General features: G+C 43.8%; 1 protein-coding gene across 2 annotated transcripts in view; it reads right to left on the bottom strand.

The window, feature by feature from the left end:
* Nucleotides 1–17,865, bottom strand: part of VWA8 (von Willebrand factor A domain containing 8) — a 670,166-nt gene that overhangs the window by 600,653 nt on the left and 51,648 nt on the right. For both annotated transcript variants that reach the window (XM_073580317.1, XM_073580318.1), the window contains exon 3: nucleotides 8,180–8,257. In XM_073580317.1, the coding sequence (XP_073436418.1) occupies nucleotides 8,180–8,257 (78 nt within the window). The remainder of the gene's footprint in view (nucleotides 1–8,179; nucleotides 8,258–17,865) is intronic.

Below are 17,865 nucleotides of genomic sequence, written 5' to 3'. Positions count from 1 at the left end.
TGGGTCTGCAGCAGTTTCATTTTCCACTAACATTGTTAGTTCATCTTCGTCGTCCTCCATTGTCCATACTTTGGGTGACTTTGCAACATGAGTAGACTTTCATCGTGTGGCACTGGTCTTATGGTTGAAGGAAGATTAGGATATTCTATTGTTTTCTTGTTCTTTGCTGAATATCCTGTTACATTTGTAAGGCAGAAGTAGCAATCTGTTACATGATCTCTCTGCTCTCTCCATATCATTGGGACAGCGAACAGCACTGAAGATCGTGATCCATTCAGCCATGCTCTAAGTATGTCAGTATTGTCTTTTGATTCCTCTCCTGTCCAGGAGAGGTATGCTCCGCATACGGTCAGCCGAATGATTCACTGCGTCTGCGCGGAATTTGCATAATAAGTGCTTGCATATGTGTAGATGAGCGGTTTATGTTATTTCAGTGGAATATTCAGAATATACTGTTTCAGAAAAAGATCATATACAGTTGTGGCCAAAAGTATTGACACCCCTGCAATTGTCAGATAATACTCAGTACTGCAGTCCGAGGGTACAACAGTGTCAACCCGTACTATCCATCGGCGTCTGAATGAAAAGAGACTGTATGGTAGGAGACCCAGGAAGACCCCACTTCTTACCCCGAGACATAAAAAAGCCAGGCTGGAGTTTGCCAAAACTTACCTGAAAAAGCCTAAAACGTTTTGGAAGAATGTTCTCTGGTCAGATGAAACAAAAGTAGAGCTTTTTGGGCAAAGGCATCAACACAGAGTTTACAGGAGAAAAAAAAGAGGCATTCAAAGAAAAGAACACGGTCCCTACAGTCAAACATGGCGGAGGTTCCGTGATGTTTTGGGGTTGCTTTGCTGCCTCTGGCACTAGACTGCTTGACCGTGTGCATGGCATTATGAAGTCAGAAGACTACCAACAAATTTTGCAGCATAATGTAGGGCCCAGTGTGAGAAAGCAGGGTCTCCCTCAGAGGTCATGGGTCTTCCAGCAGGACAATGACCCAAAACACACTACAAAAAGCACTAGAAAATGGTTTGAGAGAAAGCACTGGAGACTTCTAAGGTGGCCAGCAATGAGTCCCTGAATCCCATAGAACACCTGTGGAGAGATCTAAAAATGGCAGTTTGGAGAAGGCACCCTTCTAATATCAGGGACCTGGAGCAGTTTGCCAAAGAAGAATGGTCTAAAATTCCAGCAGAGCATTGTAAGAAACTCATTGATGGTTACTGGAAGCGGTTGGTCGCAGTTATTTTGGCTAAAGGTTGTGCAACCAAGTATTAGGCTGAGGGTGCCAATACTTTTGTCTGGCCCATTTTTGGAGTTTTGTGTGAAATGATCAATGTTTTGCTTTTTGCTTCATTCTCTTTTGTGTTTTTTCATTTAAGACAAATTAAATGAAGATAATAATACCAAAGAATTTGTGTTTGCAATCATTTTCAGGAAGAAACTGAGTATTATCTGACATAATTGCAGGGGTGTCAATACTTTTGGCCACAACTGTATGAGTTTTTAGAATTATAACAGATTATAACGTTTCATATCATTTCTCAAAAACCTTACGTGATAGGAAAAATCTGAAGTCATTTCTGAAATCGGCACGAAAAAAATCTACCAGGAACACTCAAAATTGTCCGAGGGACAAAACCTTGGTAACACAGTGTAAAGGGAAAGTCTATCCTCCCTCCCATCAAAGAGGATGGTGGACTGCATCGAACTTATCAGTTACAGTGGAATGTAAAGATATGGGCAAACCTGGTAAAAATTACTGTTATTGTGAACAGCTAAGGAAGTTGAAGATGAAATGATAGATAAAAGGCCTAAAGTGAAAGATTACAAATTTCCTTTGTATGTTAGGCAAAAAATCTACAGTATATATTGTCTTTTTTTTTTCATTTTAAAAAAAGGAAAATGGGCAGATGCAAAAGTTTGGGCCCACTTAGAGATTTGTGTACTAATAACTTTGACCAATGTTTCAGACCTTAATTAGCCTGTTATGGCTTATTCACCATCATTATTAGGAAAGGCCAAGTGATGCAAATTTTCCTCTTACCTTGTGCCAAAAAGCTGCCTAGCACTCTGAAAACTGAAAATGGTGGAGGCCCACAAAGCAGGAGAAGGCTATAAGAAGATAGCAAAGCGTTTTCAAGTTGCTGTTTCTTCAGTTCGAAATGTAATTAAGAAATGGCAGTTAACAGGAACAGTGGAGATCAAGATAAGGTCTGAGACCAAGCAAAATTTCAGTGAGAGCTGCTCGTAGGATTTCTGGAGAGGCAAATCAGCACCCCTGCTCGACTGCAAAAGACCTTCAGAAAGAATGAGCAGACTGTGGAGTTGTGGTACATTGTTCTACTATTTAGACACACCAGCACAAATGTGTCATTCAAAGAGGAGTCATGAGAAGATAACCTCTCCTACATCCTCACCACAAAATTCAGTGTCAGAAGTATGCAAAAGAACATTTAAACAAGCCTGATGCATTTTGGAACAAGTCCTGTGTACCGAGGAGATTAAAATAGAACTCGTTGGGCACAATGATCAAAGGTATGTGTGGAGACAAGGGGCACAGAATTTTAGGAAAAGAACATCTTGCAAACCATTAAGCATGGGGGTGGATCAATCATGCTTTGGGGTTGTGTTGCAGCCAATGGCACGGGGAACAATTCGCGGGTAGGCTGAAGAATGAATTCAATGAAATTTCAACTAATTTTTCATGCGAACATAACATCTTTAAAAAAGCTGAAGTTGAAAAGAGGATGGCTTCTACAAATGGATAATGATCCTAAACACATGACAAAATCCACAACAGACTGCCTTAAAAAGCACAAGCTGAAGGTTTTACAATGGCCCTCACAGTCACTTGATCTGAACATCATTGAAAACCTGTGACTAAAACCTCAAAATAGCAATGCATGCAAGATGACCCAGGAATCTCACAGAACTGGAAGAATTTTCCAAGGAAGAATGGATGAAAATCCCACACACAGAAGTTGAAAGAATCTTGGCTGGCTACAAAAAGCATTTACCTACTGTGATACTTTAAAAAGGGGGTGCCCAAACTTTTACATTGGCCTATTTTACTTTTGTGATTTTTAAAATGTAAAAGATGAAAACATATATACTGTGGGGGGGGGGGGGTTTGACTAAAAGGAGGAGTATTGGCAGTTAATAAGAGAATAAATGAAATATCGGGACAGCGTCTAAACATGCATGATGAAGAAATCAATAGTATGTCTTTCTTTAAATTTAAAAAAAACAAAAAACATTTTTTTCAGAACTATGAATAACATTATTTACATGACTTAGATTTTGTGAATTACTACAAAAGAAAGCATGAGAACACTCGGCTGTTTAAGTTGCAAGAAAATCTGATGAGCATTAATTACCGTAATTGTTTTTTTCTGTACCTCCAAAACAGCACTACCGGGAGGAATAAAAAAGTGGTACAATATTTTAGGAAAAAACAGCAGTCGTGGATAACACTTTGGAGCCCAAGTGATTTAGGTCTGGTTCGAAAGGTCATCCAATCTGTATTGCTTGAAAATGTATGAGGTCTGGATCAGGTGGCTCATTTAATTTGAAATGCAGAGGACTTGCTGCCAATGAGCTGATGAGCTGACAACATTTGCAATTGGCTAGTCTATTCCATCTTAAAAAAGCTGACATTACTGCCATGGCATCCATGATTTGGGCCTAAGTATTGGATTAGAAGATAACAGTGGTTATCTGACCCTGATATCATCATCACAGGTTCTTCTGATTTCTATATTGCTGCCTACTTATGACTGGCCAGTGCTATACAGGAGGCAGAAGTACATGCCCCCAGTGAAAACTATCCAACACCACCCACTTGGACTTAACTACCGTATTTTTCGGACTATAAGACGCACCGGACCATAAGACGCACCCCAATTTTCAGAAGGAAAATAGGGAAAAAAATAATAATGTGTCAAATGGGGGTCCGTCTTACAGTCCGAATTCAGCTTACCCGGGAAGGGATCCGGCACAGGTGGAGAAGTAGTCACAGGGTCATTCAGTGGTCCAGGCTCGTGCGGTGGCGGCGGCTCTGTGCTGGGGCAGCTGCGCTGGGGCTGGGGAGGGTGGGCTGTGCTGGGGCAGCTGCGCTGGGGTGGGTGGGCTGTGCTGGGGCAGCTGTGCAGGGGTAGGGGCAGCTGTGCTGGGGCAGGGGCAGCTGTGCTGGGGCAGCTGGGCTGGGGCAGGGGCAGCTGTGGCAGGGGCAGCTGTGCTGGGGCAGGTGGGCTGGGGCTGGGGCAGGGGCAGCTGTGGCAGGGGCAGCTGTGCTGGGGCAGGTGGGCTGGGGCAGCTGTGCTGGGGCAGGGGCAGCTGTGCTGGGGCAGCTGTGCTGGGGCAGGTGGGCTCTGCGGTGGTGGCAGCGGGCGGCGCTCTGCGGTGCGGTGGTGGCAGCGGGCTGTGCTCCGGTGCAGGGGCGGCGGCTCCGCCGGCGTTTCTTCGTAGCCCGGAGGCCCCCCGCACACCCCTTGCTGGGCGCCGCCATGTTGCGGTGGCCTCCGGGAGCATGGAAGCCGGCAAGATGGCCGCCGGTCCGGGGACGGCGCTTGCGCAGCTTCAGATCTCGTCTGAATACATTAGTATTGTTGTTTCTGAATGATTGTGAACTTGTTTTCTTAGCATTATTTGAGGTCTGCAAGCACTGCATTTTTTTGTTATTTTGACCATTTCTCATTTTCTGAAAATAAAAACAATCCGAAGAAATTGGAAAATTCAAAGACATGTTGTCAGTAGTCTATAGAATAAAAGAGCAATTCACAATTTACTCAAAAATATACCTATAAAGAGAAAACTCAGACAAAACTGAAAATTCTGCAGTGGTCTCCTTATTTTTGCCAGAGCTGTGTGTGTGTGTGTGTGTGCATGTTTGTATATATAATAAATATATATATATATATATATATATATATATATATATATATATATATATATATATATACACACACTCACTGGCCACTTTATTAGGTACACCTGTCCAACTGTGTGTTAAGACTTAATTTCTAATCAGCCAATCACATGGCGGCAACTCAGTGCATTTAGGCATGTAGACATGGTCAAGACAATCTCCTGCAGTTCAAACCGAGCATCAGTATGGGGAAGAAAGGTGATTTGAGTGCCTTTGAACGTGGCATGATTGTTGGTGCCAGAAGGGCTGGTCTGAGAATTTCAGAAACTGCTGATCTACTGGGATTTTCACGCACAACCATCTCTAGGGTTTACAGAGAATGGTCCGAAAAAGAAAAAAAATCCAGTGAGCGGCAGTTCTGTGGCCGGAAATGCCATGTTGATGCCAGAGGTCAGAGGAGAATGGGCAGACTGGTTCGAGCTGATAGAAAGGCAACAGTGACTCAAATTGCCACCCGTTACAACCAAGGTAGGCAGAAGAGCATCTCTGAATGCACAGTGCGTCGAACTTTGAGGCAGATGGGGTACAGCAGCAGAAGACCACACTGGGTACCACTCCTCTCAGCTAAGAACAGGAAACTGAGGCTACAATTTGCACAAGCTCATCGAAATTGGACAGTAGAAGATTGGAAAAACGTTGCCTGGTCTGATGAGTCTCGATTTCTGCTGCGACATTCGGATGGTAGGGTCAGAATTTGGCGTAAACAACATGAAAGCATGGATCCATCCTGCCTTGTATCAACGGTTCAGGCTGGTGGTGGTGGTGTCATGGTGTGGGGAATTTTTTCTGGGCACTCTTTGGGCCCCTTGGTACCAATTGAGCATCGTTGCAACGCCACAGCCTACCTGAGTATTGTTGCTGACCATGTCCATCCCTTTATGACCACAATGTACCCAACATCTGATGGCTACTTTCAGCAGGATAATGCGCCATGTCATAAAGCTCGAATCATCTCAGATTGGTTTCTTGAACATGACAATGAGTTTACTGTACTCAAATGGCCTCCTCAGTCACCAGATCTCAATCCAATAGAGCATCTTTGGGATGTGGTGGAACGGGAGATTCGCATCAGGGATGTGCAGCCGACAAATCTGCGCCAACTGTGTGATGCCATCATGTCAATATGGTCCAAAATCTCTGAGGAATGCTTCCAGCACCTTGTTGAATCTCTGCCACGAAGAATTGAGGCAGTTCTGAAGGCAAAAGGGGGTCCAACCCCTTACTAGCATGGTGTACCTAATAAAGTGGCCAGTGAGTGTATATACACACACACACACACACACACACACACACATATATATATATACACACATACATACATACACACACTGTATATATACATACCGTATATACTCGAATATAAGCCGAGATTTTCAGCCCATTTTTTAAGGCTGAAAGTGCCCATCTCAGCTCATACTCGAGTCATATACCGGGTGTCAGCGGGGGAGCGCGGGTGTCAGAGATCATACTCACCCCCTCCTGGCGCGGTCTCTGCAGCCCCCCTGCTTCTTCTATGGTCTCGGCGCTCCAATTTTTCCTGCGTTCAGCGGTCACGTGGTACCACTCATTAAACTCATGAATATGCGCATATTCATGACTTTAATGAGCAGTACCACGTGACCGCTGAAACCCGGAAGAGCTGCAGCGCCGAGAACATGGAAGAAGCAGGGGGGCTGCAGAGACCGTGCGTCAGGAGGGGGTGAGTATGATGGGGGAGGACGGGGAGCAGTGCAATATTTACTTGTCCCCGTTCCACCGCCACGCGCCGCTCTGTCCTCCGCGTCCTCTGACTGTGACGTTCAGGTCAAAGGGCGCGTTGACATAGTCAGTGAGCGCCCTCTGCTGAACGTCACTGCAAAGGACCCGGGAGACAGAGCGGCGCGCTGCAATGGAACGGGGACAGGTGAATATCGCCAGTGCCGGGGGCCTGAGCCAGTGGCGACACCAGCACCTGGCCCCCAGCGATGTAGAGGCGAGCATGTCATTTTTTTTTATTTTTTTTTTAATTGCAGCAGCAGTGGCAGCAGCAATATATGGGGGGTATTTATCTATGGAGCATCTTCTTGGGCCACCATTAACCCTTGTGCAGCATTTTAGGGGGGTATTTATCTATGGAGCATCTTCTTGGGCCACCATTAACCCTTGTGCAGCATTTTAGGGGGGTATTTATCTATGGAGCATCTTCTTGGGCCTCCATTAACCCTTGTGCAGTATTTTATGGAGGTATTTATCTATGGAGCATCTTCTTGGGCCACCATTAACCCTTGTGCAGCATTTTATGGGGGTATTTTATCTATGGAGCATCATCTTAGGCCACCATTAACCCTTGTGCAGCATTTTATGGGGGGTATTTTATCTATGGAGCATCTTCTTAGGCTACCAATAACCCTTGTGCAGCAAGTCAATACATTTTCCCAGTTTTTTGTGGGAAAATTAGGGGGTCTCGGCTTATACTCAAGTATATATGGTGTGTGTGTGTGTGTGTGTGTGTGTGTGTGTGTGTGTGTGTGTGTGTGTGTGTGTATGTATATTTTATTATTCTCCGCAGCCACTATAAAATTGTGTTTCTAGTTCAAAATTAAAAGTTTGGTGAAAGGTCCTGCTTAATATTAGTTTGAGTGGGAATCTGTTTTTGATATCCCATCTGAGAGCAGGATGATATAGGGGCAGAGACCCCGATTCCCACGTTTCGTTTACTGGGCACTGTATAACCACGCTCACACCATTGATTGTTACCTTTATATGTAGACTACGCATAGGCAGAAAGCTGCCCATCAGTTGTGGGGTTGGGGTTATACAGAGTTCATAAATATGAACAACAACAGTTATTACTAGTGTTCTAGTGATAAAATTACTGTTTTATCAGCAGGAGATTATCAAAACAATAGCAAGTAGTGCAGTAAGTAACACATCGCTGGAATTGGGGCCTCCATCTTTACATTATGTTGCTTTCACTGTGGCAAAAATTTGATGACAGATTCCTTTTAAAGTAATCCAACAGATATCTGACTTTGAAAGGATTCATCATTATAGTCTGCCTAGATTATATTGTTTTCTCTTATTTTTTGCAATGACAACATAATACTGAAATTGTAAGTAAGCAAAGTGATGAGAATTTAAAAATATTAATTAAACCAGTAAAAGACACCATAAAAATACATTGTTAACATGATCGATCTAATGAGATGGTCAAGAACATAGGTAACAGATGTAAATAAGCTTCTGAATGTCAGAATGATGGCTTACTATAACTCTGGGGCACCAATTCCGGGTTCCGTGGTGTTTTTACTTTATAGGATACATCTCCAATATTAATTGTGTCACCTGCAATGTAAGAATGAAAAAAAAAACTGATTTAATCTCAATTTTTATAAAGTTATTTGTATGCAAATCATGATGAGTGACTAGCAGCTCCATTTCCTAACTCACATTTACATAATGTATTTAATAGGAATTTGTCAGTAGAATAAACTCTCCTAAGCCATCTATATGGGCATGCTGGTCATAGAAAGTTGAAAAAAATGATATCTTGATATCTGTCATCTGAGGTTTTATTTCAGAGAAATCCACGTTTTTCTTACATGTAAATGAGATGTTCCACGCTATGGGGAGGATGTTGATCTGCCTGAGAATCTGCCTTCAGAGGTCATTGTAATTGAAAGAGGGCATTACCAGTGTGAGATATGGAATGACTGACACTTTGCTCTCTTAATCACACACAGCTCTGCAGTGAGATAAGAACTAACACAGTACAGTAGAAATGAACTTTGTCGCATTACAAACATTTGCAGCAGCAGTTGTCCTCCCACAATGCTCTCAGCTTTGAAGCAGACTTGTGCCTGATTATAACTAACTAACACTGTACAGCAGAGTTGAACCTTGTCTCATTCCAGACACATTTACAGTGCTGTCAGCTCTGCTGTACAGCCCCTCTCCCCTGGCACTGGCTGGCTGTAAAATGGAAGCTGAAGCATTAAGAGGACACCTGCAATGCAAATGTAAACTTTGTCTCATTACAGTGTTAGCTCTGCAATACTGTGTTAGTTCTGATATCACTGTAAGGCCACATGCACACATTGAGTATTTGGTGAGTTTTTTACCCCAGTATTTGTAAACCACAACCAGGAGTGGAACGGTCAGAGGAAAAGCATAATAGAATCATTTGAACCACTTCTGCATTTTTCACTCACTCCTGTTTTGGCTTACAAAAACTGGGGTAAAAACTCAGCAAATACTCAATGTGTGCATGAGGCCTAAAACTGTGTGTCAGCATGAGAGCAGATTGTCAGTCATTACATGGTTCACACTGGTAATGCCCCCATTCATTAAAAATAAGCTCTGCAGGCAGATTATCATGCAGATCAGTGTCCAGGCCATGGCTCTCAACAGCTCATTTATTAAGAAACCCGTGGATTTCTTTGGAATAAGACACTGGATCTAAAAAATCAAGGTATCACTTTATTCATCCTCCTATGACCTGCGTACCCATATACACAGCTTAGATCCTACTGACAGATTACCTTCAAATACCCATTACCTACCGTTACCTTAATACTGAGGACTGATCCTCTGTTGCTTAGTGTTGTTTGTATTTCCTAAATACCGTATATACTCGAGTATAAGCAGAGTGTGCTGAAAACACCCCCCTCGGATTATACTCAAGTGAGGGTCCAGAACATGGAGGGGGAGCAGCAGGTCACAGGAGGCAGGAGCCGGCTGCTGCGGCTAAAGTCTGTGCCCGCTGCTAATGAGAAATTAATATTCACCTCTCTCCACTCCCATAGGCGTGGAGAGCAGTGAATATTCATTCCCTTAAGTAGCAGGCACAAGTGACCGTCCGGTGGCTGCAGCTGACACTGTGCGCACTACTTAATAGCAATGAATACTCACTGCCCTCCACGCACATAGTTCCGGTGTGGGAAGCGGTGAGTTTTATGACAACTGTGCTCTGCTTGTAAGCAGCTCAAGACTTCCCTGCCATGTTCTGCTTACAAGCATAAAGCAGCTGCTGGCAACGGAACAAGACGCTGAGTCTGCGAGGGTGCGCAGGAAGGTAAGTATAATTTTTTGCTTGTTTTTTATGGGGGCCATGCATACCAGGATGGGGATGTGGGCCAATCATACAAGGATAGGGATGAGGAGCCATGCATACCAGGATAGGGATGAGGAATCATGCATACCAGGATAGGAATGATGGGACAATGCATACCCGGCTTTACTCGAGTCAATAGGTTTTCCCAGTTTTTTTTTTTTAAAACTCGGGTCTTTTTTTAAGGATAAGTTCACATGTAGCGGAATTTCCACGGAAGTTACCGCGAGAATTCCGGAATTCCATTCCGCGGGAAAATCGCATTTTAAATTCCCGCGGAAAAACTAGCGATTTACAAGCGTAATTAGCTTGCAGAATGCTAGAATTTTCCAAGCGATCTGGAGCATTGCTTGGAGAACTGATTGACAGGTTGGTCACACTCGTCAAACACAGTGTTTGACAAGTGTGACCAACTTTTTACCACTGATGCTGCCTATGCAGCATGATCGCGGTGTACCGGGGTTAAAGGGAAGCATAGGCAGGGAGGGGGCTCCCTCCGTGCTTCCCTGAGCCCCCCACAGCAGCGCAATGTACAGCGCTGCTGCGGGGGGGCTCTTTCCCTGCAGGCCCTCGAATCCAAGATGGCGACGAGGGCCTGCAGGGAGCCGGCTTCCTCAGTGCCTGCAAAGCGCAGGCATGAGGAAGTCTGCAGCACTGCCTGTGACAGATTGCTGATCTGTCACAGTGATCTGTGATGTGACAGATAAGCGATCTGTCACAGGACAGTGATGTCCCACCTGGGACTATGTAATAAAGTAAAAAAAAAAAAAAAAGTGTTATAATAATTAAAAAAAAAAAAAAAAATCGCCAAATAAATTAGAAAAAAAAAAAATATTCCCCCAATAAATCCATTTTTTGGAAATAAAAAACAAAACAAAACAATAACAGTACACATATTAGGTATCGCCGCGTCCGTAACGACCCGCCCTATAAAACGGTCCCATTAGTTAACCCCTTTAGCGAACCCCTTAAAAAATAAAAATAAAAAACGAAGCAAAAAATTATTATTTATAATCATACCGCCAACAAGAAGTGCAATAACGCACGATCAAAAAGACGCATATAAATATCCATGGTACCACTGAATACGACATCTTGTCCCGCAAAAAACGAGCCGCCATACAGCATCATCAGCGAAAAAATAAAAAAGTTATAGCTCGCAGAATAAAGCGATGCAAAAATAATTATTTTTTATATAAAATAGTTTTCATTGCATAAAAACGCCAAAACATAAAATAACGACCTAAATGAGGTATCGCTGTAACCGTACTGGCCCGAAGAATAAAACCGCTTTATCAATTTTACCGCACGCAGAACGGTGTAAACGCACCCCCCCAAAAGAAATTCATGAAACGCTGGTTTTTGTTCATTCTGTGTCCCAAAAATCGGAATAAAAAGCGATCAAAAAATGTCACGTGCCCGAAAATGGTACCAATAAAAACGTCAACACGTCCCGCAAAAAATAAGACCTCACATGACTCGGTGGGTCAAAATATGGAAAAATTATAGATCTCAATATGTGGTGATGCAAAAACTTTTTACAATAAAAAGCGTCTTTTAGCGTATGACAGCTGCCAAAAATAAAAACCGCCATAAATAGTAAATCAAACCCCCCGTTATCACCCCCTTAGTTAGGGAAAAATAATAAAATTAAAAGAAAATGTATTTATTTCCATTTTCCCATTAGGGCTAGGGTTAGGGCCAGGGCTAGGGTTAGGGTTAGGGCTAGGGTTAGGGCTGAGATTAGGGTTAGGGGTGTGTTGGGGTTCAGGTTGGAGTTAGAATTGGGGGTTTCCACTGTTTGGGCACATCAGGTGCTCTCCAAAAGCAACATGGCGTCTGATCTCAATTCCAGCCAATTCTGAGTTGAAAAAGTCAAATGGTGCTCCTTCCCTTCCAAGCTCTGCCATGCGCCCAAACAGTGTTTTACCCCCACATGTAGGGTATCAGCCTACTCAGGACAAATTGCAAAACAACTTTTGGGGTCCAATTTCTCCTGTTACCCTTGGGAAAATAAAAAATTGGGGGTAAAAATATCATTTTTGTGGAAAAAAATGATTTTTTTTATTTTCACGCCCGAGCGTTATAAACTTCTGTGAAGCCCTTGGGGGTTCAAAGTGCTCACCACACATCTAGATAAGTTCCGTGGGGGGTCTAGTGTCCAAAATGGGGTCACTTGTGGGGAGTTTCAATAGTTTAGGTACATCAGGGGCTCTCCAAACGCACATGACACCCGCAGACCATTCCATCAAAGTCTGCATTCCAAACGTCACTACTTCCCTTCCGAGCCCCGACGTGTGTCCATACAGTATTTTTCTCCCACATATGCTCACCACACACCAAGATAAGTTCCTTGGGGGGTCTAGTTTCCAAAATGGTGTCATTTGTGGGGGGTTTCCACTGTTTTGGTACATCAGGGGTTTTCCAATTGCGACATGGTGTCCGATCTCAATTCCAGCCAAAAACGTCAAATGGCGCTGCTTCCCTTCCGAGCTCTGCCATGCGCCCAAATAGTGGTTTACCCCCACATGTGGGGCATCCGCGTACTCAGGACAAATTGCACAATAACTTTTAGCGTCCTGTTACCCTTGGGAAAATAAAAATTAGGGGTGAAAAGATCATTTTTGTGGAAAAAATATGATTTTTTAATTGTACCGCTGTACGTTATAAACTTCTGTGAAGCCCTTGCGGGTTCAAAGTTCTCACCACATATCTAGATAAGTTCCTTGGGGGGGTCTAGTTTCCAAAATGGGGTCACTTGTGGGGGGGTTTCCACTGTTTAGGTACATCAGGGGCTCTCCAAACGTGACATGGCATCCGATCTGAATTCCAGCCAATTTTGCATTGAAAAAGTCAAACGGCGCTCCTTCCCTTCTGAGCTCTGTCATACGCCGAAACAGTCGTTCCCCCCCACATATCAGGTATCAGCGTACTCAGGACAAATTGCACAATAACTTTTGCAGTCCAATTTCTCCTGTTACCCTTGGTAAAATAAAAAAAATTGAACCTGAAGTATTTTTTTTGTGAAAAAAAGTTAGATGTTCATTTTTTTTTTTAAATATTCAAAAAAATTCCTGTGACGCACCTAAAGGGTTAATAAACTTCTTGAATGTGGTTTTGAGCACCTTAAGGGGTGCAGTTTTTAGAATGGTGTCAATTTTGGGTATTTTCTATCAAATAGACCCCTCAAAGTGGCTTCAAATGTGATGTGGTCTGTAAAAATAAAATGGTGTTGCAAAAATGAGAAATCGCTGGTCAATTTTGAACCCTTATAACTTCCTAACAAAAAAAAATTTTGGTTCCAAAATTGTGCTGATGTTAAGTAAACATGTGGGAAATGTTAGTTATCAAGTTTTTTGTGTGCCGTATCTCTGTGATTTAAGGGCATAAAAATTCAAAGTTGGAAAATTGTGAAATTTTCTAAATTTTGCCAAATTTCCATTTTTTTCACAAATAAACGCAAGTTATTTGATTGAAATTTTACCACTATCATGAAGTACAATATGTCACGAGAAAACAATGTCAGAATCACGGGGATCCATGGAAGCGTTCCAGAGTTATGACCTCATAAAGGGACAGTGGTCAGAATTGTAAAAATTGGCCCGGTCATGAACGTGCAAACCACCCTTGGGGGTGAAGGGGTTAATTCTGTTTTTTACAGGGATATGGTACCCAGAGCCCGGAGGACAGTCTCCTCTCCTCCGGACTGTGGGTACCATCCGCAAATGTTTGGCTTACTTTTCGCATGGTGGGCAGTGGGCACAGCCACATGCGGAAAGTAAGCAGAACAATGCACTCCTATGTGGGCGGAATCACCGCGATTCCGCTAAATTAATGAGCATGCTGCATTTTTTACCGCAAAGTGATTCCGCCGCGGAAAAAAACGCAGCATTAGTACAGCATTGCGGAATCCCATAGGATTGCATGGGATGCTTATTTATCGCATTTTCGTGGCAAAATCGCACGTTTAAAACCGTCGCGAAAAACAGCGACGTGTGAACGCAGCCTTAAACTCAAGTATATACTGTATGTTTTTTACTGCTAGGGAATCTGATCTGTATTCGGACAAATATGGCATGTATACCAGTGGTTATTGATCAGAACCGATAGAGGAAGTAACTGAGGAACATATACAACTACGGCTGCATACACAGGGTGCGTGTTTGCATCGCTTTTCAATGCAGATTTGTAACAAAACCAGCAAAATATACTAGAATCCTGACGTCTCATGCACACATTGCTTACTTGTGAGTTGCAGATTTGGTGCAGATGTAACCCTTTAATGACCAAGCCAAATTTCACAAGTCTGACCACTGTCACTTTATGAGGTTATACGCTTTAACGCATTCCACCGATTCTGAGACTGTTTTTTGCAACATATTGCACTTCATGATAATGGAAAATTTTCTGTGATATGACTCGCGTTTATTTGTGGGGGAAAAAAAGGAAATTTGGCGACAATTTTGAAAATTTCACAATTTTCAGACTTAATTTTTATGCCCTTAAATCACAGAGATATGTCACACAAAATAGTTAATTAACATTTCCCACATGTCTACTTAACATCAGCACAATTACTGAAACATAATTTTTTTGTTAGGACGTTATAAGTGTTAAAAGTTGATTAGAAATTTCTCATTTTTCTAACAAAATTTACAAAACTTGTTTTTTATAGGGACCATATCACATTTGAAGTGACTTTGAGGGGTCTGTATGACACAAAGTACCCTAAAAACCGCACCCCTCAAAGTGCTCAAAAACACATTCAAGAAGTTTATTAACTGCTCAGATGCTTCACAGTAAGTGGAAAGAAAAATTAACATTTTACTAAAAAAAAAATTACTTTAGACCCAAACATTTTTTATTTTCACAAGGGTAACAGTATTATTATTATTTATTTATATAGCGCCATTAATTCCATGGTGCTGTACATAAGAAGGGGGTTACATACAAAGTTATAGATATCGTTAACAGTAAACAAGTTTCCACAACAAATTTACAATGACAGACTGGTACAGAGGGGAGAGGACCCTTGTCCTTGCGGACTTACATTCTACGGGATAGTGGGGAAAAGACAGAAGGTTGGGGGTGCAGCAGCTCTGGTGGTGATGAGGCGGCAGCTCAGGCGGTGGTGAGGCGGCAGAATGGTTATTGCAGTCTGTAAGCTTTCCTGAAAAGATGGGTTTTCAGGTTCCGTTTGAAGGATCCGAGGGTGGTGGATAATCGGACGTGTTGAGGCAAGGCATTCCAGAGTATAGGGGATATTCGGGAGAAATCTTGGAGGCGGTTGTGTGAGGAACGAATAAGTGTGGAGGAGAGTAGGAGGTCTTGGGAGGATCGAAGAGTACGTGAGGGAAGATATTGGGAGATTAGTTCAGAGCTATAGGGAGGGGAAAGGTTGTGGATGGCTTTGTAGGTCAGTGTTAGTAGTTTGAACTGGATTCGTTGGGGAATTGGGAGCCAATGGAGGGATTTGCAGAGGGGACAGACAGGGGAGTAGCAAGGAGACAGGTGGATTAGTCGGGCAGGAGAATTGAGGACAGACTGGAGTGGTGCAAAAGAGTTAGCAGGGAGGCCACAGAGGAGGGTGTTGCAGTAGTCACGGCGGGAGATGATGAGGGCATGTACAAGAGTTTTAGTAGATTGAGGACTGAGGAAGGGACGGATTCTGGAAATATTTTTGAGTTGGAGGCGACAAGAGGTGGCAAGAGATTGGACGTGCGGTTTGAAGGACGGGCAGAGTCGAGAGAAAAGCTGGAGTCACACATAGGGACTTACCAGCGATCTCGACAACAATATCAACATGTCAGGATCGCTGGTAAGTCGCTATGTGATCGCTGGTGAGCTGTCACACAGACAGCTTCACCAACGATCAGCACGCCGACGTCGAGGTGAGGAGCGAGCCCGGAAGCAGCGGACAAGTGTGCCTGCTGTTCCAGTCCTCCACCAGCAGAGGGCGCGCCTGCAACCCCGGCCTCTCCTGGCGGCGTCCTGCTGCCTCCTGGACCCCCAGCGTGCGGCGGCGGCAAACTAAGGTACGGTACACACTCCGCGGGCTCTTGGTCCCCAGCGTGAGGCGGCACCTGTAACTCGCTGGTAACTAACATACACATCGGGTATCCAAGGGACGCGCGTCCCTTGGATACCCGATGTGCACGTTAGTTACCAGCTGATCGCTAGTCTCCCGCCTGTCACGCGCAGTGATGCGTGCTGGCCAGCGGGAGATCAGCGACAAAAAAAATGTCCAGAGGTTTCTTGCAGCGATCCCGGCAGGGGGGCCGGTCGCTGATAGCTGTCTCACACAGCGATCTCGCTGGTGAGATCGCTGTTGTGTCACAAAACTTGTGACTCAGCAGCGATCTCGCTAGCGAGATCGCTATGTGTGACGGGGCCCTTATTCCAAGGCAGCGGATTTCAGGTGCGGGAGAGAGCATGATGCCATTTACCATAATAGATAGATCGGGTAGGGAAGATACGTGAGATGGAGGAAAGATAATGAGTTCAGTTTTGTCTACGTTGAGTTTTAGGAAGCGAGAGGTGAAAAAGGAGGATATGGCTGATAGACACTCCGGGATTCTGGACAGCAGAGAGGTGACATCTGGGCCAGAGAGGTAGATATGAGGGTCATCTGCATACAGGTGGTACTGGAAGCCATGGGACTTTCAGTTGTCCTAGGCCAAGAGTATAGATGGAAAAAAGTAGGGGCCCCAGAACAGAGCCTTGGGGGACTCCAACAGAGAGGGGGCGGGATGAGGACGTAGTGTGGGAGTGGGAGACGCTGAATGTGCGGTCAGAAAGTTATGAGGAAATCCAGGATAGGGCAAGGTCTTTGATGCCAAGTGAAGAAAGAATCTGTAGCAGTAGGCAGTGGTCAACTGTGTCAAAGGCAGAGGACAGGTCAAGGAGGAGGATGGAGACTTGTTTGCTAGCTTTGGCTGTAAGTCATTAGTAATTTTGGTCAGGGCAGTTTCAGTGGAGTGGTGGGGGCAGAAGCCAGATTGCAGGATGTCAAGGAGGGAGTTAGATGAGAGATAGGAGGAGAGTTGAGCATGGACATGCTGTTCAAGGAGAATAGAAGCAAACGGGAGCAGTGATAACGGGCGATAGCTGAGCATAGTAGTTGGGTCAAGGTTTGATTGAACAGTAGAAAATGGACCCCAAAATTTGTTGTGCGATTTCTTCTGAATACGCCAATACCTTATTTGTGGGGGAAATCTACTGTTTGGGTACATGGCAGGGCTCAGAAGGGAAGGAGGGCCATTTGACTTTTTGAATGTAAAATTTGCCGGAATAATCAGCAGACACCATGTCACGTTTGGAGAGCCCCTAATGTGTCTAAACAGCTGACCCCCCCACAAATGACCCCATTTTGGAAGCCACACCCCTCAAGGATTTTATCCAGGGGTATAGTGAGCATTTTGAACTTACAGGTACGACACGGAATTTGATAACATTAGATCGTCATATTGAATATGTCATCATTAGTGTTGAGTACAGGCGCTCGCTACTCTAGTTTGCATCGGGTTCTCGGGTATGCACCGATTATCATGGGTGTTTGAGTGAAATGTTAAAGTCCCCACCCCCTAGTTTTGTGGCTGTTAAGACATCCAAAAAGAAACATGCGGGGATCCGCAATACTCTGTGCATACCAGAGCACCCGATGCAAACTTGAAAACCTGAGTAGTGAGCACTTGCGCTTAACACTACCTGTAATATTGTAATCGTAATTTTTTTTTTTTACTTTTGAAAAAAAAAATTCTAGCCCCAACAGAACCCTAAGGACCTAACTTTCCTGAAAATGGAAAATTAATTTAATGATGTTTTGAACATATCTGATTGCTTA

The sequence above is a fragment of the Dendrobates tinctorius genome, unplaced genomic scaffold, assembly GCF_039654945.1.
Source record: "Dendrobates tinctorius isolate UK_male_01 unplaced genomic scaffold, ASM3965494v1 ptg000064l, whole genome shotgun sequence".
In the NCBI taxonomy this organism is placed as follows: Eukaryota; Metazoa; Chordata; class Amphibia; order Anura; family Dendrobatidae; genus Dendrobates; species Dendrobates tinctorius.
Note: the sequence above shows the minus strand (reverse complement) of the source record. Positions and strands in the feature narration are given on the sequence as shown.